This window comes from Grampus griseus, assembly GCF_964374135.1.
Source record: "Grampus griseus genome assembly, chromosome: 5".
Lineage (NCBI taxonomy): Eukaryota > Metazoa > Chordata > Mammalia > Artiodactyla > Delphinidae > Grampus > Grampus griseus.
The window spans coordinates 24,724,057-24,748,139 of record NC_138998.1 but is presented as its reverse complement, the minus strand read 5'-3'; the positions used below and the strand labels follow the sequence as shown (position 1 = coordinate 24,748,139).

The 24,083-nt window shown below is 34.1% G+C and overlaps 1 protein-coding gene across 1 annotated transcript in view; it reads right to left on the bottom strand.

Moving 5' to 3' along the window:
* The window catches only part of ATR (ATR checkpoint kinase), a 102,658-nt gene that overhangs the window by 44,152 nt on the left and 34,423 nt on the right, over nucleotides 1–24,083 (bottom strand). The window contains exons 20-28 of the mRNA XM_082655559.1: nucleotides 22,969–23,062; nucleotides 21,856–21,981; nucleotides 14,361–14,567; nucleotides 13,169–13,282; nucleotides 8,896–9,011; nucleotides 5,089–5,209; nucleotides 3,602–3,739; nucleotides 2,562–2,772; nucleotides 361–539 (exon numbers count right to left, since the gene is read on the bottom strand). Of these exons, the coding sequence (XP_082511685.1) occupies nucleotides 361–539; nucleotides 2,562–2,772; nucleotides 3,602–3,739; nucleotides 5,089–5,209; nucleotides 8,896–9,011; nucleotides 13,169–13,282; nucleotides 14,361–14,567; nucleotides 21,856–21,981; nucleotides 22,969–23,062 (1,306 nt within the window). The remainder of the gene's footprint in view (nucleotides 1–360; nucleotides 540–2,561; nucleotides 2,773–3,601; nucleotides 3,740–5,088; nucleotides 5,210–8,895; nucleotides 9,012–13,168; nucleotides 13,283–14,360; nucleotides 14,568–21,855; nucleotides 21,982–22,968; nucleotides 23,063–24,083) is intronic.

The following is a 24,083-nucleotide window of genomic DNA, read 5'->3' as shown; positions in this document are numbered from 1 at the left end:
TACAACACAGAGGGAGAAAGATGAGGGAGCTGAACATCCTTGTAAAGGAATGGCTTTAACAATGAACAAGAGACTCAGAGCTAGACAAGGGAGAAAAAGACAGGAGAGGACTAATCATCCAAAGACTACAAGCTACTCATTTTCCAGTTCTCTCACCACACTCTGCTTTTTGACCTGAAAAGAAGCCCAACAATCTTGACCTATTATTTCATCCATTGTATTAGGCCCACTGGCCCTTACTTTCTTTTCTTCCCTACACTGTCATAGTATTATTGTCTAAACTGATAAAATGAACACTCTAAACATAAAAGACTGGTAATAGTAAATGTCATTATTAAGTTCACTATATTAATATCAAACCTGTAAAAATCCAAGATGCTCTTGAATATTTTGCTTCTTTTCTGTAATAAATGATTCAAAGTGCATTACAGCTCGTGTGTATGCTTTGGAGCGAAAGGACGCTACTGCCAGAGTATCCTGAGGTATGAGGTCTAGAAAACGAGTTACACTCTGATAGTCTTCATAATCCACAGTAGGTACTAGATTATAAAAAGATAATTGAGTAATTAAAGACTGAGAAGATGAAATTTTAAAAGTATCCATTTAAATTTCAATTTATTTTTAATCTATCTCATGAAATAAATTAATCTAAATGTATTAGGGTATCTTACTTAGAATGTAACTACCAACAAGAAGATTGCTCAGAAGATTCTTGCTCCAACAGCACCATTATGACTTATCTTGCCTTGAACAGTCATTTAACTTATTTGAGCTTCTGTTTCCTCATTTAGAAAAGGGAAATATTAGTATCTGTCTTGCCTTACTTACAATTTTGTTGTGACAATTAAATGTAAATTTATATTAAATGTTGAGGAGATATAAAGATAATACAAAAGATACAAAGATGAGTTATTTATTATTAATAACTATAAAAACACTGATAAAGTATAGCTATTAGTAGGAAAAAAGCAGAATTATAGAAATAGCCTTCTTTTTAATTTTAAAATTATTTGTTAACAATCCATTTTTTTCCTGTGTTGCTATATATACAATATTAACTAATACAATGGAAATAAAAAGTAAAAGTACCTTTCAAGTAAAATCACAAATACTTTAAAATGGTAATTTTTTTAAAGAGTCTAAGAAAAGACCTAACTGAGGAACTTCTGGACTACCCAGTTTAAGAATTCTTATTTAAAACTTATAAATTTTAATAATGATTCATAACAGCATGTAGAAAACAGGAAACAAATAAATTTCATAATCAAAATAGTAAATTTAAAAGAAATTATATTTAAAATAAATTCTTTACTTCCACCAAAATTTGTAAATCATTTCAAATTATGAGAAATGTTAAAGTATTGTACTTTTGAAACATTACAAATGTTACTCTTAAAAGCTAGAATTTTCATTACTATGTTAGTAAGAAATGGTAATAACGGAGTTCGCGTTTGGTTTTTTGTTATCATTTTCAGATGCAGAAACAGAAACAAACATTCAATTGTTGAAATAATGTAAAATATATCAATAATTAGTCTTACTGCAGAGAAAAACATTCCCCTAAACATAATTATTTGCAAGTCCAAAAAATCTTAGAAAATAACAAACTGTTGTGCTTAACAACAGGAATATATGTGTTTCCACAGATATAGGAACAAGAGGGAGATGCTCACAAACTGAGAACTTGGTGTAAGTGAAGGCCTCTTTAAGGGTCTTAGTTTTTCCAATTAGCCTCGAAGCTTTGGGGGAAAATCATGTGATCCCACTAAATGGCTAAAGTATACAAGAAGCAGAAGTATCATATACTTTACCCACTTGCTGCAAGAATGAAAAACACAAAAGTTCAAAGACATTAAGAGTATCTATTAATGTCTGATGAATATAATTCTTCTCACCAAGTGCTTGTATCATAGGGGCAAGTGTCATTTTAAACTCTAATGAGATTCCTCTTTTAGACACCTTTGTGGGAGTTGTAATATCACAGGGAAAGAAATAGCACGATAGTAGGTATAGCAGAGTATAGTATAGTAACATATATTAAGCATATCTGGAGAGCCTGCTGGATACCAAACACTACCAGAGAAAGGGAAAAGAAGAATAAAAAGAATGAGATGAATTTAAAAAAGAAAAAAAAATAGGCCATGAAATGAATGAAAGTAAACTCTTTGAAATTTAAAACTTAAATGTGAAAAAGACTGCAAAGAGTATCTTATAAGTGAAAAAGTATAAAGAACACTTCACTATTCATATATATACGCACTTAACAATTTATATCATCACCATCCCAATTAATCCTCAATCTTCTAAGGGAGATAAAATCAACCCTATTTTATGCAAAGAAAAATTAGGTATGTGTTTTGCTTAAGGAAGTGACAGTAAGAATTTAAAGAGAGGTTTTCTAACTATAAATTCACTGCTCTTTCTCAGTAAAAAGGCCATCTTAAAGGGAAAAAAAGGCATGCAAGAAAACATAGGTCTTTTAAAAGCTAATGCTTAAATTACAGAAAGGAGCTAACTGGTTAATAATTAAGAGAAGGAAGGATACAGAAGTTATGACTTACTCATGGAGTCCACCTTATTTCTGCTTGATTTGCCTTGTGGAAATTTTTCAGCATTCAGTGCCTGAAATTTGTGCCTTGCCCACTGTGTGAGATGGTCAAGCATGGAGAACACAGTCTGTGTACTGAGCTGACACAGATCAGATGCACTGTCTTGGGTACTTATGGTATGCTGATCGTCATGCTTTAGAACTGCCATAATTTCTGCATAAACCTAAGAAGAATCATTTTATGGTGAATAATATGTCTGCATAATATCATTTTACAATTACCTGACATATAAGACTAACCACTTTAAGGCAATAATTTTCAAAAGAAAAAAATCCATCATACATTAATAATAAATCATTTTTCTCATCTATAATTAAGCCAATAAAATGTTTCCCTGAAAAGAAAATATACTGTAAGAGTCACGAGAGTAAATATAAAAATATTTAAAAATTCTTCTAGATTATTCAATAAATGATCACGAAACTACTTGTTAACTAGTAGAAAATAAAACTTTAAACAATATCTCACAGTATCTGTAAAAATCAATTTCAGAGTAATTGAAGGGCATGTTAAAATAAAAGGATCAAAAAAATATAGGAAAATATGTTCATGACATTGGATAAGAGAAGGTATCACATAAAAGGTTTAAATTAAAAAGCTATAAAAGATTTATAAATTTGGCATTTATATTTAAAATTTCTGCATGGCAAAAGGTATAAACAAAGGTTAAAAAGAAAACCACTAACTGGAAAAAATTTCTGTGAGATATGACTGGCACAAACTGGTATCCAGAATATATATCAAACTACCAATTATTTAAAAAGGACACACACATACACAACCACAAATAGGTAAAGGATATGAACTAAGCATTATATAACTCTTTGATAAATAAAAGTATAAAAAAAGGATTTTGTAAGCATTTTCATATGTACTTACATATTATAGCATACCTTGATCTACATTTCCTACTAATATGTAGCCTTTTTAACACTAATTACATTGCATAAATGTTTGGACAAACAGAAACCAAATAAAATGATATTTCTTACCTCCTGCTGATCTTCTTGATTACAACCCAACAAAACATACACTAGAATATGTGGAAGAAGATAGATGGTCACCTTGAAATCATGCTTCATCATAATGCTACAGCAGGTGAAGATTTTACTGGCAAGATCATGCCGCACCTATAAACTCCAATGGTTTAGAGAGAGTAAGTAGTTTTATTCATTTTATTCTTTTGATTAATGCCAAAAAACAACATGTGAGTTAATTTAACATTGCAGAGTGGGTATTCTATGGAGAAATGCACTCAAAGCAGGGAGGATTTCACATCACCATCCCTCTGGTCAAGTGCCTGAACTGCTGAGACCCCTACAGCCCCTACCTGGGCTGCCGACTATCTCAGCAAAAATGGTCTTTTCCCCTTACAGTTCATTTTAAAATGAATCACGTTTTGTTACAGATTAACTTCCCTAAATACAGTATATTTTACTTAGCTAACTTTAAATTTAGTATATTTATTCCTTGAGCACATAGATGACGAAAGTAACCAGAAGGTATTCTCTGGGCCAGCACATTAAGTACAAGATCACATTTTTATTAAGTAGTAAACAGTGATTAAGTATAGGAAACAAAATGGAAGAAATAAAAAAATTAAATTACTTGGTGTTAGAGTCAAATTTTATTGGTATAATCTAACCTTCAATTTACCAACATTACTGTTCTCTTATAAAAATTTAAAGGTTTTTCCTTCTTCAAATACAAATCCTTCACTTAAAAAAAAAACAAACTAAACTACAACTAAATAAAATATTCCATAGCTGAAAGTAATTAAAGAGTATTAATTTAATATTTCACATATTATATTTTCAGTATGTTCATTAGAAAATGAGAGACACTTTCTTGAAATTACCAGGTACAAATTATAGTAATATTTTAAAACACTAATAGAAATATGAATTAAAAACAAAAGTTGTGAAATTTAAATACACCTTAAACATTTTGGGTGAACACAGGGTACCTTTTTGTTTGTCAGGTATGTAAAAATTTCATATTAGGAAAACGTCAGAAATATACCTCTATTTTTCCATGAAATTTCATTTTTAAAAAACCTCTACTTTTATTTTGGAGGAAGTTCAGATAATGTATCCTCTTTTAGAAGTAGCCACTAAGGGATAATATTATCTTTTTATTACCTAAGAAATCGTTTTATTATGTAAAAAAGTCTGATAAAGCATTTATATCCTTTTAAACAGTATTATTTTACAACCTTAAATGAACAGACATAATAGACATTTTACAAACACATGAAGAACATAGCAATTTGCTTGATAAAACAACTACCTTCTTACTCAGAAACTGTTACTAGTAACAACAGAGAAATTGTTACTCTCTAGTAGTAAACATTTCCTATGAAAACTTCTGTATCAGCACAAATATTACAATTCCTACTGTGTGTACTATGCATTCAGATAGATGTTCTCGTTTCCTTTACAATTTCTGTTCAGTTAAAAATTCTGAACAGAGTTCTTACCTTTGTTATAAGATAACCTGCCCAAGATGCTGACCATTCTGCAAAGTTATTACCTAATTTACTTAAGTAAATTGGCTTCTTTACTCCAGACCAATCTGTTGACTTCTGCGAACTCTTATATCTGTAATTTAAAAAATTGTTTATTAAAATATATATACATATTTTTATAATATAAAAAAATATATATATATATCTCCATCTGTTTAGAACTTTAGTAAAGAAAGCATAAGAAACTACATCAACTTTTTCACTGACTACCCCACTACTGCCTTGCCTTTACTGAAATCTGGCTAAGGACACTACTTTCCCTAAAGCCTTCTTAATGGCAGGGCAGTAGGTCATTCACGCACACCCCAAGTACTTCAAAGGATTTAAGTCTGCTTCCTCCCTTCCTCAATGCTCTTTTCAGATCCTTCCAACCCCATCATTGTACAAGAAAGATCTGTTCCTTTGAGGTTCAAGCCACCCAGGTATATATACTATTCTCTACTCCTCATTATGGGCATCTACCAAACCCACTGATTACCAAACTCACTGATAAATTTAGTAAATTGCTCTGCATTTTCTTTCTTCACCAAGTTTTATCATCCTGAGTGACTTCAATGTCTGGCTGGACCATCTAGTCAAAATGAAAACTTCTCAATGACTTTCCCCTCTACTTCTTTGTCCGGACTCCCTTGCCAATACAGAGAAAGTTCTTCACTTCCAAAATGTACTATTTAGACCTCACTTTATGGCCAGTTTCCCAAAGTTCCAGTTCTTTTGCTCAGTTACTCTGACACATCTGTTCTCTCACTGAGACCTTCTGTCCCTTGACTCTGCTAAACTCTCCTGATCTATAATACCCTCCTTTTCATTACCTCTCTCCCTAGCCAGCTTGGTCTCCACGGTGCTTCACTTCAAGTACTCTCTTGGTAATATCCTGTATGCACTCCACTCCCACATTTTCTTTACCAGCTGTACCCATCCACCAAGCTCCCAACCTTGGATCAGTCTAAATGCCTGCCTTCATTGAAATGATACCTAGGCCACTGCATTGATAGAGGAAAAATCACTAAATTGCTTATGAGATTAGTACTACTACATATCTTAGTCTTCAACCTCAATGGACCTCTATGCTGCCCAGAAATCCTTTTAAGTTTTCCTTATCAGCTCTCTCTTCTCTTTCCACAGTGGCTATTTCAAATCATCACCGCTCTCCTTACATCACCTATACCAACTCCACTGCCACTTTCAGCCAATAATCTCATCTCCTATACTTCTTACTTCATGGAAAAAAAAAAAAGAAAACATTAACACAATCCCACAACTAAATCTGTAAAATTTGCTGAGTTCCATCCATTATTTTATCTTCCCCTATTACAGAGAAAGAGATTTCACTTCCTCTAATCTAATCTCCCATTAGATATATGGCTACCATTTGGATGCCCCTCGGGGTCCCTATTATATCAATTACCACTTCTCTCTTCCATAACTTCAACATGATCCTTTCTATTTGCTCCTCAGTGTTAACACTTAAACATGTTCAAACAGGTCTCATCTTACCCATGTGTACAGCAATTTTTTGAGGTGAGTGGGTTCCTTTTTAATCACCAAAGCAAGGTTAGGAAATGACAAATATAATTAATGCCCTATACTCAAGGTTCTCGGCAAACATTATATATTTCACTGTATCACAAATGGCTAAAAACTGAAAAAACCCAATAATCTCTCAGTTAACCATCACTATTTTGAATCTTCATGAATTCTCTAGATGATTTTACCAAGTTTTATGGTGAACTTAGTTAGAAAACTACTGATATTGGGGTACAAGTCAGGTTCTGTCAAGACACACCCTGATATTTTCTCCTAAAATTATTTCTGTGGCAATTTTGAACTGTAGTTGATCTATCTAGTTCTAAAAATCAAATCTCCCAAACATAGCCATCCCTTTGATCTAGGTTTAGTGACTGCGTATAAACAGCCCAAGTGAAAAAAAAATAAATTAAAGGAGAGTATAGGAGTGTAACTTTAAAGCAGCAAAAACAAGGATATGGTTTTAGGAAGTCTTTTATTTCTCCTAGGCCCTGTGAAGAAAATATCAAGCAGTCCAAGCTATAAAACTGCCCTACAGGCTAACCTGGTATCCTGGTGTTTCATACAAAAGTGAGTCAATTCCATTAATATTGCTCTCTATTGACTTCTTACATTTATGAAGTGGTGATTTCAATGAGCAGATTCCAGCTAGATAAATTGAACTTCTACCATTGAGGGACCATCTGAGAGGTTCCTTCAAACTCCCAGATGTAAAAGTAGAAGGATCGTAAGAATTCTCATTGCTTTGCTAAGATCACTCTTATAAATGACCACTTAAATATTCTTCTTATGAAAGAATAAGAAGTTGGCAGAAAATGTTGGCTTCTTAAGAAATACTAAATTGAATAACAAGTGGGCAGAAATGGTGGCTTCTACTTCACATGAAGTAGGGAATAGCCACACTACCCTTTCCAGAAAAAAGCAAAATTCAACAAGCTGACATTGAATAAGCATTTATTATTGAGTCTAAGTCAAATGTCAGGCACTCTGCTAGGTACTTTTTAACATTATCTTCTCTATTTCTAACAATCATATAACATAAGTAAAGCTATTCACATTTTCAAGATGAAAAAAACTGAGACTTGGAAATATTAAGTAAATTGCCCAAGATTTTTAGAGTGAGCAAATGCAGAGTCAAGATTCAAATTTCGGGGCTTCCCTGGTGGCGCAGTGGTTGAGAGTCTGCCTGTCAATGCAGGGGACACGGGTTCGTGCCCTGGTCTGGGAAGATCCCACATGCCGCGGAGCGGCTGTGCCCGTGAGCCATGGCCGCTGAGCCTGCACGTCCGGAGCCTGTGCTCCACAACAGGAGAGGCCACAACAGTGAGAGGCCCGCGTACAGCAAAAAAAAAAAAAAAAAAAGATTCAAATTTCGGTCTACATGACTCTAAAAACCATAAACTTTCCACGAGATCACAGAAACTCTTAAGCATCTATATGTGCTATAAAATATAGATAAATGGAGAAGTATGGAATCCTCAAAAAAGAAAACACAAACATTTATTTTACATCTTTAAACAATGCTCTTCCTAAGAAATAAAATGATGTTTAAAAGGTTTCTAAATATTAAAGGGTATCTAGCAAATAAGTATGCATACTTAAGGGCTTTTATAAAGAATTTTACTACATGTCTACTAAGGCTCAAAGACTACATTTATGCAAGGTCACATATCCAATAAGCTTGTGACTTAGACTACCTAAAATTAAAGTTTCTAACGAAAAATTATTTATGGCCTTCAATCAGTCCTAACAAAGTTATTAAAATGGGGAGGAAAAAAGGTAGAAAATACTTTTTTTAAAAGTAGAAGGAGAAAATATTTTCATGAGGAGAAATTGGTAGGGCTAAAAATCTCTAATCTCTAACTGGGATTACTAAAGGCTTTGGGATTAGCTTTAAATTCTTAAATTTCTGTGTTAATTAGACCCATCAAAAGTTTCAACTCACATTCAATTTAAAGTAGATTTTTCAAAGTACTACTGACAGTTGAATTAAAAAAAAAATCAATCCTTTCAGCTTCACTGAATTTGTCTACTAAATAAAGTTACAGAATTTAAACAATGAGCAGACTATACTTCTCATTTTGACAATATTATAAGCATAAATCTTAGTGCAAAACACATATTAGAACATACTAAAAATACTTTTAATGCTAAAAAGTTATATCAAAGATAACATTTAGTTTATAAAGTTAAAAACAATTTTATGAAAATAGTTTTAATGAGTCTACAGACCTAGTATTTAGATGAGGTTCCAGTATTTCCCGAACATGTTCGGGAAATCTCCTCCACAATTGGTGACCTGGGCCATCGGTCTGCATCTCTCTACAGTCATAAATAGAAAGTAGCTCCTACAAATACATATTTTACAGTTGTAAATCGTCAATGAAACAGATAAACCTTTACATCCATCAACATTCTTCACATTACAGCCATAAAAATACATAGAAAAATACATAAAATGATAAAATTTTGGAGTTGTCTCAATGCTTAAAATCATTTAGGTGACTTACTCAAGGTCACAAAGCTGTGGTAATATTTGAACATGCAATTTCTGTGCTGTACATAACATGTATTGAAACAAATGACTAAGCTATTTGGAGGAAAAAATTGGAATTTTCTATATTTGTAGAATTTTTAGAATTTAACCTTTTCTGAATTTTAATGAATGTAACTACAAATCCAAAATAGTTCAAAAATTCAAGATATCTCAAATTCTATATATAAAGTACTGAGCTTAAAATTCTGAAAATAAGATGCAAATGTTAAAGACCAATTTACTATTCAAGTCCATCAATGAAATGGTTATATTTTACTTTCCTGAAAATAAAACAAGTGGGATTTTATAAAGAAAAAAAAAAATCTTTGTCTCCAATATCAATCTTTAAAACAAGACAAATATGTTAGGGTATTATATCTCCCATCATCTACTATTCTTTCTTTCTAATTTCACTGAAAAGGACCACATGCAATAGATGTATTCCTAATAATTATAAAGTATAAATACTGTCTAATAGAATATGTACTTTATATTTAGCATTTTTTAATAAAAGTAAGGAAGTTTATGAAAGTTCAAATACAGAAATATTCAAAACATTTTCATTTAACTTTAAAATGTTATTAAAATTTTGTTTGAAGCCAGCTTTTTCGGATGTTTGCAAAGTCACTCTGGCTACAGAAGTCCTCATAATCAACCTCCAATAACAGACTTAGTAAATCAGCAATCGACTAACTTTTTGGTCTTGGGACCATTTATACTTTTAGTGTTAGGGGAGGGGAATTAGATAAAGGCAGTCAAAAGGTACAAACTTCCAGTTATAAATAAATACTAGGGATGTATTGTACAACATGATAAATATTAATTAACACTGCTATATGTTATATATGAAAGTTGTTAAGAGAATAAATCCCAAGAGTTCTAATCACAAGGAAGAATATCTTTTTTAAAATTTAATTTTGTATCTATGAGATAATCGATGTTCACTAAACTTATTGTGATAATCATTTCACAATGTAAGTCAAATCATTATGCTACACGTCTTAAACTTAGACAGCTCTGTATGTCAATTATATCTCAATAAAATTGGAAGAAAAAACAAAAAACACATACACTTACAGTTGTAGATCTTGCTTCATATTTCACTGAGAAAACAAGCAATCACAAGAGATCTCCACAACTTCCATGCTAATATCTCCCCAGCCTGGCAATATCAGTATCAGTGCTTATATGCTCTGCTTTCTCTTTTGTTACTACAGATGAATTGGTTTTTTCTTTTTAATTTACTCTAATTTAATGAGTCACAATTGTATGTTTTATTTTTTAATTAATTAGTTAATTTATGGCCACGTTGGGTCTTCGTTGCTGTGCGTGGACTTTCTCTAGTTGTGGTGAGCTGGGGCTACTCCTTGCTGCAGTGCGCGAGCTTCTTTTTTTAACATCTTTATTGGAGTATAATTGCTTTACAATGGTGTGTTAGTTTCTGCTTTATAACAAAGTGAATCAGCTATACGTATACATATATCCCCACATCTCCTCTCTCTTGCGTCTCCCTCCCACCATCCCTATCTCACCCCTCTAGGTGGTCACAAGGCACCAAGCTGATCTCCCTGTGCTATGTGGCTGGAGGGGGAAGGGTAAGCTGGGACGAAGTGAGAGAGTGGCATGGACATATATACACTACCAAAGGTGCACGGGCTTCTCATTGCGGAGGCTTCTCTTTTTGCAGAGCACGGGCTCTAGGCACGTGGGCTTCAGTAGTTGTGGTGCATGGGCTCAGTAGTTGTGGTTCGTGGGCTCTAGAGCACAGGCTCAGTAGCTGTGGCGCATGGGCTTAGTTGCTCTGTGGCATGTGGGATCTTCCCGGACCAGGGCTCAAACTTGTGTCCCCTGCACTGGCAGGCGGATTCTTAAACACTGCGCCACGAGGAAAGTCCCTTGTTTGTTTCTTTTTCTTTAAAATTTTTTTTTTTTTGGCTGCGCCAGGTCTTAGTTGCGGCATGCAGGCTCTAGTTCCCTGGCCAGGGATCAAACCCAGGCACCCTGCATTGGGATTGTGGAGTCTTAACCCCTGGACCACGAGGGAAGTCCCAAATTGTGTTTGTTTTTAATTAAGCCTACTCTTTCCACCGGTACACTATATTCCACATCTCTTTACCTATTTAAAATAGTATTATACCAATTCTCTTATACAACAACGCTATCCTCCTCCCACTGAACTGTTTCCAAGCAACAGATAAACATGTTGTTTTTTTGCCATCTTTACGCCCTTTCCTCCCCAGCTACTATCTCATTCTCCCGCTCTCCTTGATAGCAACACTCCTCAAAAGAGTTTCTGTAATTTCTCTAATTCCTCTCTTCCCACATGTTCTTAAAAATACTCTAATGAGGCTTTCTAAACTACACTGAAACTGCTCTTGTCAAGGTCACCAATGACCTTTATGTTAATACAGCCAATGGTCAATTCTCAACCCTGAAATTATCAAACCTATGATCAGCATTTGGATCACTCCATACTTCCTGAAACACTTTGTCTTCCAGAAAACCATATTCTCCTACCTTATTGGTAGCTCCTTCTCAGTTTTCTTACTTTTTCCCTCTTCTCACTGAGCTCTCATTTTCCAGGTCTCAATTATTAGAACCTTTTAATCTATACATACTCCCTCTCTTGATCATCCCATCCAGAATCACAGTTGTAAATGCCATCTCTACTATGAACTATGAAAACTTCCAAATATGTTTAAATCATACCTCTAACCATGAATTTCAGACCTGAATATCTAACAAAATAAAAAAATCTTTTAATTAAAAAAATATCATGAAAAGGGGCAAAAAAAGTCAAACTGGAAAAATATTTATTACACGTATGGTAGACATAGGGTTAATTTCCACTACATCCAAATAGGTCTTAAAAAATCAGTTAAGGGCTTCCCGGGTGGCGCAGTGGTTGAGAATCTGCCTGCTAATGTAGGGGACACGGGTTCAAGCCCTGGTCTGGGAGGATTCCACATGCCGTGGAGCAACTAGGCTCGTGAGCCACAACTACTGAGCCTGCGCGTCTGGAGCCTGTGCTCCGCAACAGGAGAGGCCGCGATAGTGAGAGGCCTGCGCACCGCGATGAAGAGTGGCTCCCGCTTGCCACAACTAGAGAAAGCCCTCGCACAGAAACGAAGACCCAACACAGCAAAAATAATAAATAAATAAATAAACTCCTACTCCCAGTATCTTAAAAAAAAAAAAAAATCAGTTAAAAAAAAGACCAATACCAAGGAAAAAATGGGAAAAGATCATGTAGAGAAAATTCACAAAAAAGCAATAAATATATAAAAGATGTTACACCTCTCTCGTAATTAAATGTAAATTAAAATGAAACAATATCATTTTTTATTTGTCACTGGCAAAGACTTAAAATTTTAATTAAGGGCAGGTTTGTCAAGGGAATATAAACTGGTGAAACTTTTTTGATGAAATCTATCAAACGTAAACTCTGTATCTGCTCTGAGACATTTTAATTTCTGGATATTTATATTATTGATATATATTCACTCAAGTACTTCGAAATTATGCATGTTTTCAAAAATCATTTTTTTGTAAAAACAAAACATTGAACACAACCTAAATGTGTTAAATAAATTTCTTAAACAAATTACGGCACGTTCATACTGAATATTAAGTCATTGAAAAGAATGAATTAGAGATATATGTACTGACATGGAAAATTACACAAGATAAGACTATTAAGCACAGAAGAAAATAAAGTACTATGATCTGCTTGTTTGGTGGAGAAAACATATATATTTGTATATACATAGAAAAAACTTCAAAGTACATATAATCATCTGTTAGGAGGGTACATTTCTGTACTCTTTGAAATTTTTGTTAAGAACTTGTATTACTTTGATAATAAAAATGACAGTCAAAAAAATATAAGAGTTTCTAAAGCATAGAATTTACAACTTTCTTACTAGAATTTAATAACATAAAGCCAGTAATGTCTATATACACTCTTACCTGAATGGCATAAGCAGCTGAATCTTGAGCTCGGCTGTTATCTGCATATGCGAGGTAAGCTCTTGTTAGTTCCATCAATAATCCATAGGCAAAGTTTGCATCTTCTACTCCAGTCTCAATAAGAACAAGAAAAAATTACAGGCTAATTTGTATAAATTTTCTTAAACTGTACCTCATTCCATGGTGAATTTAACTTAGTCACCTAAGTCAATTTAACTTAGAAAAGGAAAGCTCAGTAAGGTTTAAACAAAGTTTGGTACCAAGACTAAAATATAATCTGTAGCTAAGAAGCCAAATCTAAGGCTTTTCAGACCATTTATAAAGTGTTAGACTCATTCAACTTTTACATAAATCCAGCAATTTGCATTTTTTGTTTTTTAACTCTTAGAAAGAAAATTGTACATATAGAATTTCCTAACTTGCATTCTGTAGAACCTTGGTCAGCTGAGAAGCTCCAAAAAATAATTTTCACACACTCTTCTCTAGGAGATTCATAAAATTCCCCAATATATTAAAAGTTCTGTTTAATTTTGTTTTACAAGATTTCCCACACTCATTCGACTATGGAAACATTTTTATATACACGCTATTAAAACACCCTGGGAATCAGTTTCCCATGGAGACACTTAGCAATTGTGTTTAAATAGTAAAATTTAAATAATTAGATTTTAAGTATCTGTCATGATTAGGTTAGAAAGCTTATTTATTTTTTGTTTTTTATTTATTTTTGGCTGCGTTGGGTCTTCGCTGTGGTGCGTGGGCTTCTCATTGCAGTGGCTTCTCTTGTTGCGGATCATGGGCTCTAGGCGCGGGGGCTTCAGCTGTGGCACGCAGCCTCAGCAGTTGTGGCACACGGGCTTAGTTGCTCCACAGCATGTGGGATCTTCCCGGACCAGGGATCGAACCTGTGCCCCCTGCATTGGCAGGCAGATGCTTAACCACTGTGCCACCAGGGAAGTCCCTAGAAAGCTTATTTAAAAGAACATAGCACACTAGACTGGACTCCAACTTTATAGTTTTTGGCTAAAGGTCTCTGCAATAGTATTAAGGAATAAACTCAGAAATTACCTAAATTGTCTAGTTTAGATCAAGCTGCCACTAAGGATAACCTGAACAGTTTCTTGTAAATGCAATATAGAAACCCCATTAGGACAGTGAACTCTTCTGGTCATTCCAAATTACCAGAACTTACCACAAATGTAAAATCTTTTCCTTGGGTTTCAGTGGTTGAGAAATCTAGCCGACCTGGATCTATTGCTCCCAATTCCCCTAAGCATTCCCCACAGAGCAACCGAGCTTGAGAGTTTGCATCTTGGCAACCTTTCAAAAGCACTGTCACCAACTGTGAAATAACAGGTTCCACTGTTTCACTATCTGTTGCATATCTGATCAGTTTTTCCTAAAATAAAAGTAGAAAGTTTATATATAACTTCTACAAACTAGTATATTGTCCTAACCAGAAAGCTTAAAAATATTAAGGAATATCTGACAAATACTGACAAAATTAAATTACTATATCTTTAGTCTTTTCACCTAGTTTTTGCTGAGTTCACATAATATAGTCCACAATATGTTCTGTGGGATTAGAACCATTAAGTGTACTTAAAAGTTTTAATCATTAATCCATTAAATAAACAGTTACTAAGTATTATTACATCAGTATACAGAAATAAGACATAGTCTTATCCCAATGAGTTTATAATCTAAAGGGAAAATAAACATGCAAACAGATAAAATATCATACAATATGTACAATAACAAATATGTGTACAAGGTAAAGAAGAAATGAAGAAGATGAAAAAGAGCTCAAGAGTATCTTTTCAGAGATAATAGATATTTTAGTAAATAAGTCAATAAGGAAGAGCTATTAATTAAAATAAGAAAACTGAGGAGTGTATAAAAAGCTAGTACAGCAGAAAAAGATATGGGAAAAGAGTCCTGTGGGGATGATTTAAAAAAAAAGACATAGGAAGAAAGAGGTAGGCTTTATGAAAAAATATGTTGGTTCAAGTCATCTTTTTTCATCTATCTACTGAGGATGCGGTAAGAAAAACTGTTAGGCATAAGAAATGACTATTCTCAAGCCAGTTAGATTTAGATATTGTAGCTGTGTGACCACTTTAGAACTACTTTGTTTACATAATTTTCCTTCTAGCAAAAGTAAAGCATATATGAGCATCTCAAACTCCATGTTAAAACTGTGATTCAAATTAGAGTAATACGTTTCAAAAGAAAAATAAAAAGACATTTTATGTCATCCAGAAACTTCAACATTAACTCATTTAAATAACATTACAGGTTTATTCAGGCATAAATACTTAAAATAGATGAATTAGTAACCAATAAACAGCAAAACTAATATAATTATAGACATACATTACCTTGCTAAAACTAGAAAACAATAAGGAAAAGAACATTTTAGTTGGCAAAGATAAATGCAGTTCATACTCAAGACAATAAATACATGAACACTAAATGAAAGGTAATTTTAAAATATACCTCTCTCCTAAGTGCTTAAAAATGTTTTTACTTCACTTCTAGGTTAGATAAACTGGGTTTCATTTTTCAGCAAAAAATATTCAATTCCAAAAGAATTTATAAAATGAGTGTGTGTTCAATAAAGAAAGAAAGAAAGAAAGAAAAGAAAAGAAAAAAAGAACAAATCCATGTTTTTATCATGTCCTAAATGTCCATATACACTTGGGTCTATTTCTAGACTTTCTATTTTTTGCCCACTGGTTTGTCTGTTTACTCATGTACCAGTATCACACTGTTATAATTATAGAGGCTGTAGAGTATATTAATGTCTGGGAGGGCTACTGAACTCCCACAGTTTCTTTTTTTTTCAGATTTTTCCTAGCTATTTTTTACATGTTTGTTTTTCCATCTTAACATTAGTATGAACTTCTCTAGTTAAAAAAACAAACAACTTGGCATTTCTTCGGGATGGCATTAAATTTTATAAACTATCCTAGGGAGAATTAAAATTTTTGTAATATTGAGTCAACCTACCCAATAAATAAGGGATGTTTCCGTTTGTTTAAATCAATTACATTTTTGTGTCTTTCAGGAGTGTTTCAGTTTTCCTCTTATTGGTTTATACATTTCTTGTTACACTTACTCCTAAGTATATTATCTTTTTCTGTTACTACTGTAAATTGGGTTTTCCAACAAGTCTTCCAACTGGTTATTGTTGCTATATGAAGATTATGATTTTTATATTCTCCTATCTTACTGAATTTGTTTGTTGTCTGAGCTAGTTTATTGATATTTTCTAGAGTTTTCCAAGTATATTAGCATGCCATCTGCAAATAGAGATAGTTTCATGTCTTTTCCAATTCTTATGCCTCTGATTGTTTTCTCTTATCTAAATTCATTGGCCAATATTTGCAACTGAATGTTAAATTGTAGTGGAGATAATGAGCAAACTTGCTTTCACTGGGAATGCATCTTATTTTCCCATCAAGTGTGCATGCGTGCATGTGTGTGCACGTGTGTATGCAGTATACATAAACACACATATGCATATCTATACATTTATAATATATTAGTACTATCCATCGATTCCTATTTTTTTTAGTGTTTTTATCTGAAATGGATGGTACAGTTTGTCAAAGGCCGTTTCAGCATTTATGAAAATAACAGTATGATTTTTTTCATTAATTCTATTATTAGTTCACTCACCATTTCCTCCCAACCTCCCAGCCCCAGGCAACCACTAATCTATCTTCTGTCTCTATGGGTTTGCTTGCTCAGGAGTATATATATTCATAATGTATCGTCTTTGTAAGTTCCATATCTTCTATTGTATTTTTGTGAATTACAGCTTTTAGTATTATAAAGTACCCTTTTTTGTCACATTTCATACTTTTTGGTTTCTATTCTCCTTTGTCTAGGGGCAGAATCAGAATTCCTGCTTTCTTACTTCAACTTAAAAATCTGCTCACTCCTTTATTTTTAGCCTTTCTAAATAATTTATTTTATACGTGTGTATTACAAACAGCACAGAGTTGTTTCCTGCTTTGTAAGTCAATTTGTAATATTTTTTCTTTTAAAGTCTTTCACATTTATTAATATGACTGATATGCTGGGCCTCAATTCTATAAGTTTTTTAAAATTATAATTAGCTCCTAAAAATTAATTTCTTTTGGTATAGAAGAAAATTTATACTTTTGTTCTAGAGGTACTCTTTACAGAAATATCTTTTGTAATGTCTCTGGTCTCTTTATTTAAGCTTCTTTAACTGTTTACCAGTTTTAAATAGTATATTTTGATTCCTAGTTGTTGCCTACGCAATAGTGACTAAGCTCATTTAATTTATATCTTAGTCTCTTCTTCTCCCATTTAAAAACTTGCATAATTTCTATTTTATTAAAATATATAGCATTTACATAGAATTCTCCCAAATTTGTCCCCACCGTTGTTTTAAATATATAACTAGTAACCATAAGTTCTTTTGCCAAAGTCTCCCCAGTCATCTCTTGATTGAGTGAAGCCATTCTGTAGCATACCTCTTAGGAAGGGCTTGCTTGTGAAACTCATATTTCTTCAATTCTTCTTTTCGTTGCGGAGAACAGGCTCCAGAAGCGTAGGCTCAGCGGCCACGGCTCACGCGCGCAGCCGCTCCGCGGCATGTGGGATCTTCCCGGACCAGGGCACGAACCCGTGTCCCCTGCATCGGCAGGCGGACTCTCAACCACTGCGCCAGGAAAGTCCATTTCTTCAATTCTTGTATGTTAAAACTGTGTTTCTTATCTGTGATATTCTAAGGACAGCTTGGCTTATTTTTGTGTCCCTTACGTTTTTGAAAATGCTGCTATCCTCTAGGCTCACTCTGTATATTGCTGTTGAGAATTCTGATACTTTTCTTGCCCTTTTAAGTGATTTTTTAAAAATATTTTACCTGTAGGTCCTGAAGATTTCTTATTATTAAAGTCTAAGATATGTCTCAGGGTTGACTATTCTGGGGTCAATGTTCACAGGTACACAATGGATCCTTTCATTTTATGAAATGAAAGTCTTTTATTTCCAGAAAATTTTCTTGGGTTATAGTTTTAAATACTAATTATGTTCTATTGTTTTATTTTTCTTTTTGAGAAACTCTATTTGTATGTGAAATCTTTGCCGAGCTTCTATTTCACCTACTTCTTTGATCCTTTGTACTCCTTTCTCTAATCTCATTTTTGTTCTCTTGATAATTCTTCTGCCTTTCGTCAATGCTCCTTACTAAAGTTTTAGTCATATATATTCTCCCCCCACAGTCCTTATAATTTAACCTTCATTTCTTCAATTTCTTCAGTTCAGTCACCTCTTGTTTCATATCTTGTTTTTTTATCCATTTCTCTGTTTAAATTTCTCACTTCTTTTTTTTTTTTTGGCCACGCCACACAGCTTGCAGGGTCTTAGTTCCCAGACCAGGGGTTCAACCTGGGCCCTCAGCAGTGAAAGTGTGGAGTCCTAACCACTGGACTGCCAGGAAATTCCCTTAATTCTTCTTTTATATCTGCAAATGCTTGCTTGAAATATTTAATTCAGGTTATAGTGCTAAGTCTAGTTTACTTATGCTTTATGATTGGTTTTGGGGGAGAAACTGTCATCAACCAAAGATTTCATTTTCTGTTTTTGTCTTACAGTAACTTTGTATATGTATAGAACATATTTTTTTTTTTCTATTTATATTGTGGGCCCTTCATAATAGCTGTATGCAGTTAACAGTAAGGATTTTGTAGTAGCTTACAAGATTCTGATTTTGTAAGTACTCTTTTCTGTCGGCATAGCTCAGTGTAGTTTTTTTCATAAGTAGCTTTTACTGGCAGGAGAGTAGTATGGGGAGGTATATCTTTGATTTTGTGGATTTCTTTTTATTTCTGCAGGACCCTTAAAATTCTCTCTCTTACTTTCTTCCTTCTGTTTACTACTCTCTCCAAAAAGTGCCTTCCCCTACCTATTCTTTTACTTCTCCCCAGAGATAATAGCTTCCAAAGACTGCAACCTTAGGATCTACACACTTTCAAGTACCTTCCCCATAACCAATTCTCTGATGTACCACATCTTAGACCAACTTTCAGTATCGTTGTACCTAGAGTGGGATCGTCTCGGTTGGTGATTTTGTCTTTGCTTTATCATCATCCATAGTTCCTTCAGTCCACTTTTTTTTCATAGGGTCTCCTCAGAATCTAACTGTTCTCAACACAAGCTTGTGGCATGAGCTCCAGAGATAGCTCTGCTGATTACATGTAATTTGAAGTTCATAGTATTCTCAGTCTCACAGTTATGTTGAAGGTGTGACTTATGTGTGGTTTTATTTGCTCTCCTTTTTGCTATTTATGACGTTTTGCAGGGTATACAGAGATTCACATTTAGACATTCACCATTATCCTAGGATAACTTGGAAGTCCCTAGCAGCTTTATTTTCAATGGGCTCATTCTCAGATTTGTAATTATTAGTAAATATATCTTTTTATTATTTATTCTGCATTGTCATCCAAGTTTATTTTGGTCTTAACACAAACAACTTGTCCTTCTGGGATTTAACCATAGGGATTCACTTCAACCTGAACAGCATCAATTTTCATAAAGTGGTTATACGGTTGCTTAGTTTGATCTATAGCCTGATTTTTTTTGACACAGAAGTTAAATTTTTCTGCTATCCACTGAGCTTAGCTGTCCTCTATTCCTTCAAAAATGTATATTCCTCCTTAAAAGTAAGGAGTAGAAGCTGTTATTTCTTTAATGTCAATGATCCTCCGGTGACTACCCTAGAGTACAGCACTTTTGCAAGGTCAGTCCATCAAAGTAGTTACGCATCCAAGGCTACATTAGCCATCACCTTATTAACTGTCACACCATCTTTAAGTGTGCTTTATTACTACATTATACCAAATTATTTGTTATACAGTTATACAACTTTAGATCTACTTTTAGATAAACACTGTCTTTCAACGCACTCCTAAAGTATCTTTTCCTTTCTCTGTGGCTAAGATTTGAACTTTTAAAAGAATATCTTTTGTGTTTGTTCTTTCATGGACTCTCACAGCATCGCTACAAAGACTCTCTTGATCTCTAACCCTGTTATCTTACATCATTTTCCTACTCTGGTTATTGCTGTAGGTTCTTCTAGAGCTGCACTAAGATAGTCCAATAAGATAGCCACTATCCACATGCAGCTGTTTAAATTTAAATTAAGCAAAATTAAATAAAATATTCAGTTCTTCAATCATACATTTCAAGTGCTCCAGAGAGCCACATGTGGCTAGTGGCTGCAGTGCTTATATAGTGTAGGTGCAGAACATTTCCATCCTCACAGAAAATTCTTTTGGATAGCACTATTCAAGAACTTAACTGAACTGCTTTCAACTTTGATGTTACCTTTTTGCCACAGTTGGAAAAGAAACCATTTCCTTCTCTCTTTTTTCCTAGGTGTTTTGGGCCAGTATACTGACTGTATTATCTACTGATAATCTAGATCTACAGTTAGGAGGGTGTTAAACCTACAGTGAAGGAGATTCAAGGCTCCTCACATGTGGTAGGATCATCTCCATGTTGGCTGTTTCCCACACTGGTTACACAAGTGCACTGACTCTGAAGCATGTACTTGGTTACCATCATGTATATCTTTTGTCCTAAGTAAATGCTTCCTTCTATCATGAAAACAAATATAACACAGTTTTGCAATTCACTAACTCCTGAGGGTCTTAGGCTCTCATATCTTATCATATGGGTTCTTTTTCTTTTTTTTAAGATTTTTTTTTTTTTGGCAGTACGCGGGCCTCTCACTGTTGTGGCCTCTCCCATTGTGGAGCGCAGGCTCAGCGGCCTCCGTGGCATGTGGGATCCTCCGGGACCGGGGCACGAACCCGTGTCCCCTACATCAGCAGGCAGACTCTCAACCACTGCGCCACCAGGGAAGCCCTAAGATTTTTTTGATGTAGACCATTTTTAAAGTCTTTATTGAATTTGTTACAATATTGCTTCTGTTTTATGTTTTGGTTTTTTGGCTGCAAGGCATGTGGGATTTTAGCTCCCCAACCAGGGATTGAACCCGCACCCCATGCATTGGAAGGCGAAGTCTTAACTACTGGCCCACCAGGGAAGACCCATCATATGGGTTCTTGATATGCAAAAATGAATACCTCATTTAAAATTTTTCCACTTTATGATTTATAGTCTATAGTGATCTGGTATTTTAAATACCAGTTCTCACTCTTACCAAGGTTAGGGATAATCTACATTATGCTGACAAGGAAAAGAATAAAGTTCATGGTCCCATAAAAAAGGAAATTTAAAAATTCAGCTTCATTAAAACATTTAATTCCATCAAAATGTAAAATGGCATAATTACTGAAATTGTATATGAAAGATAGCTACAGGAAGTTATATGAGAAAACTCACAGAAACTGCTGCTGTACAAACACAAACAACCCTTCCTCAGGAAGATGCAGTAAACCTAAAATATAACTGCCAAATCATGACACTTCCAAAACAACAAAAAAATATGCAAAGCTCTTCAGCCTCAAAGGGTAACTCATGAATTACTGATTCTAAGTCATATCTGATAATCTTGGTAAAATAAAAATCACTTCTTTCATTGAACCTACTGAATCTCAAGCAAATACACCAATCGGTCATCTTTTCTTTAAACTTCCAACCTTTCTTTTCTATAGCTCTTTAATTATATCTTGGTATACCTGATTTTTATACAAGGTTTCCTTCAAGCTTGTAAGAGCATGAATACGAACATCTACATTTTCATGTTGAATTGCTTTCATTGATAGCTGAAGAGTTGTCTGAAGATCAGTACTCTCAGAGGTCTCCTATGTAAAGAGCACAGAGAGATACACCTTATCAATTAACCACTTCAGGAACCATTTCAGAAGGCCTGTATTTCCTACATAGTTACCATTAAAGTAGTTAAACTGTACCCCAATTGAAAGCAGTTTTAAAAAATAATTTCTATCTCTTCCTTTGTATAACACATGAACTTTTAGTAATTCTCAGGGAAAGGGATTTCATTCTAAAATCTTTAGATCTGGAGAAAAATTTTATTTCAACTAAAGACTTTACTTATCCAAAATAAATCCTTCTTGGTAAGAAAGGCAAGTTTCCCTTAATTTACAAAGGGCTACACAATAGCCTTGAACGAGGTCTACAGATTAAGCAGATAATTCACCCCTTATTTTGACTACTTACTTTCTTATGACTGATGATTTACCCAGTAAAAAAGCATATAAAGTCTTCAGAATCAATCTTGCGATCTGTAGTAAATACATCTGCTACTCTGACCCAAGGTCAGGTATCCCACTTCCTGCCCTAAAATTCTATGGAATCATCACTAATATTTTTATAATTTCAGAGAGTTCACTGAACTTCAGGATGCTGGAACTACATATGATTCCCCTTGTAAAGCTCAGAATCAGATCTGACACTTCCATAACATGGTTTGTAGCACAAAAAAATTGGAATCCTCCCACAGCTTTTTTTCTTTACTCAGAGTATGCAGCTACAGTCACTTCTTTTAGGGACTGTAAGGAAGAACATAGTGATCTGGGTAGTAAAGGCATAAGAACTGTATCCTTTGCTCTCTGTTCTATCTAATCCTATTACATCTTTGATCTAGATGAAAACTTCCTTCTAAAAATCATGGACTCAAGATAGGATTATCTAGTCATCAGAAATTAGTCATCAGAATATGACTATAATATCCTTAGATATGATTCTAAAGAATCTCTACTCAGTGCTCTGGAACTCAGGAATAATTTTATATCAATGATCTCCTAAACCATACATAAAAAATTAAATACCTTTCTGTATTCCTGTAGAACTGCTTTTATCTTTTTTAATTCTGGATGATCAGGTAAAAAATATATTTCATGAAGAAAATCTTGCACAGCATCCCTAATAGTTAGTTGGAAGAAAAAGAATTACTTGCCAAATATGAAATAAAAAAAAACACAAAGCAGAGGTTGAAACTAAGGCCAACTTAATTCACACTTGAAAGTGCTAGTTGACTGTTGACATGCAAATTATTTTTCCTAACCATGTCTAGGATTCTCAGGTAATAGTGACAAATAATCAAATCTAACAAAATCACCCTGTGGCAGTCTGCTACATTGGTGGCCCTGAATAATCTCTATGTCTTGGTATATACTCCTATGTGTAGTCACTTCACCTTCAATTTGGGCTACGTGTGTGACTTGCTTTAAAAAACAGAATGTGGCAGAAGAGATGTTGGGCCTATTTGGGGCCTAAGTGTTAAAAAGGTCTGGAAGCTTCTGGTTTTGTCCTCATGAGAGTCCTGAGTCACCATGTAAGAAGTCTGCCTACCATCAGAGACAGGTTACATGGAGACAGAGAGAAGCTCTGAGACTAAATGAAAGAGGGAGAAGCCCAGCCAAGTCTACCTGCTGGCTGACTGCAATGACCATTGGTAAGAACAGCCAAGGAACTGACCAGCTGAACCCAGCCCAGACTGCAAAATCATGAGTAAATAAAAATGCTTGTTGTTTTAAGACACTAGGTTTTGGAGTGGTTTATAATGCAGCAATACAAACCCAACTCCAAAACACAAATTCTCACAAAGATATACTAGAGAAAAATAAGTAAGTAATTCTTACTGAGGCTGCAATTTTTAACTTGCTTCAAATATAAAGCCCTAATATTTCTGGGTCCAAATAAAAGTGTTTCTAAATTCTAGTCTTCATTAACTCATGCAACAAACAGGTATTAAGTAACTACTGTGTGCTACTATTTGCTAGAAACTGGGGATGTAAAAATAAAGAAAGCTGCGGTAACTCCTTCACTCAGAGACCTTAAGGTCTTCTATCTGGCAGAGTGAAAGAGAATTTTTTTATTATATGAAAAGGCAGAGAAATAATTCCTCTAAAATAAACAGCAAAGATATGCTATTTGCTTAATA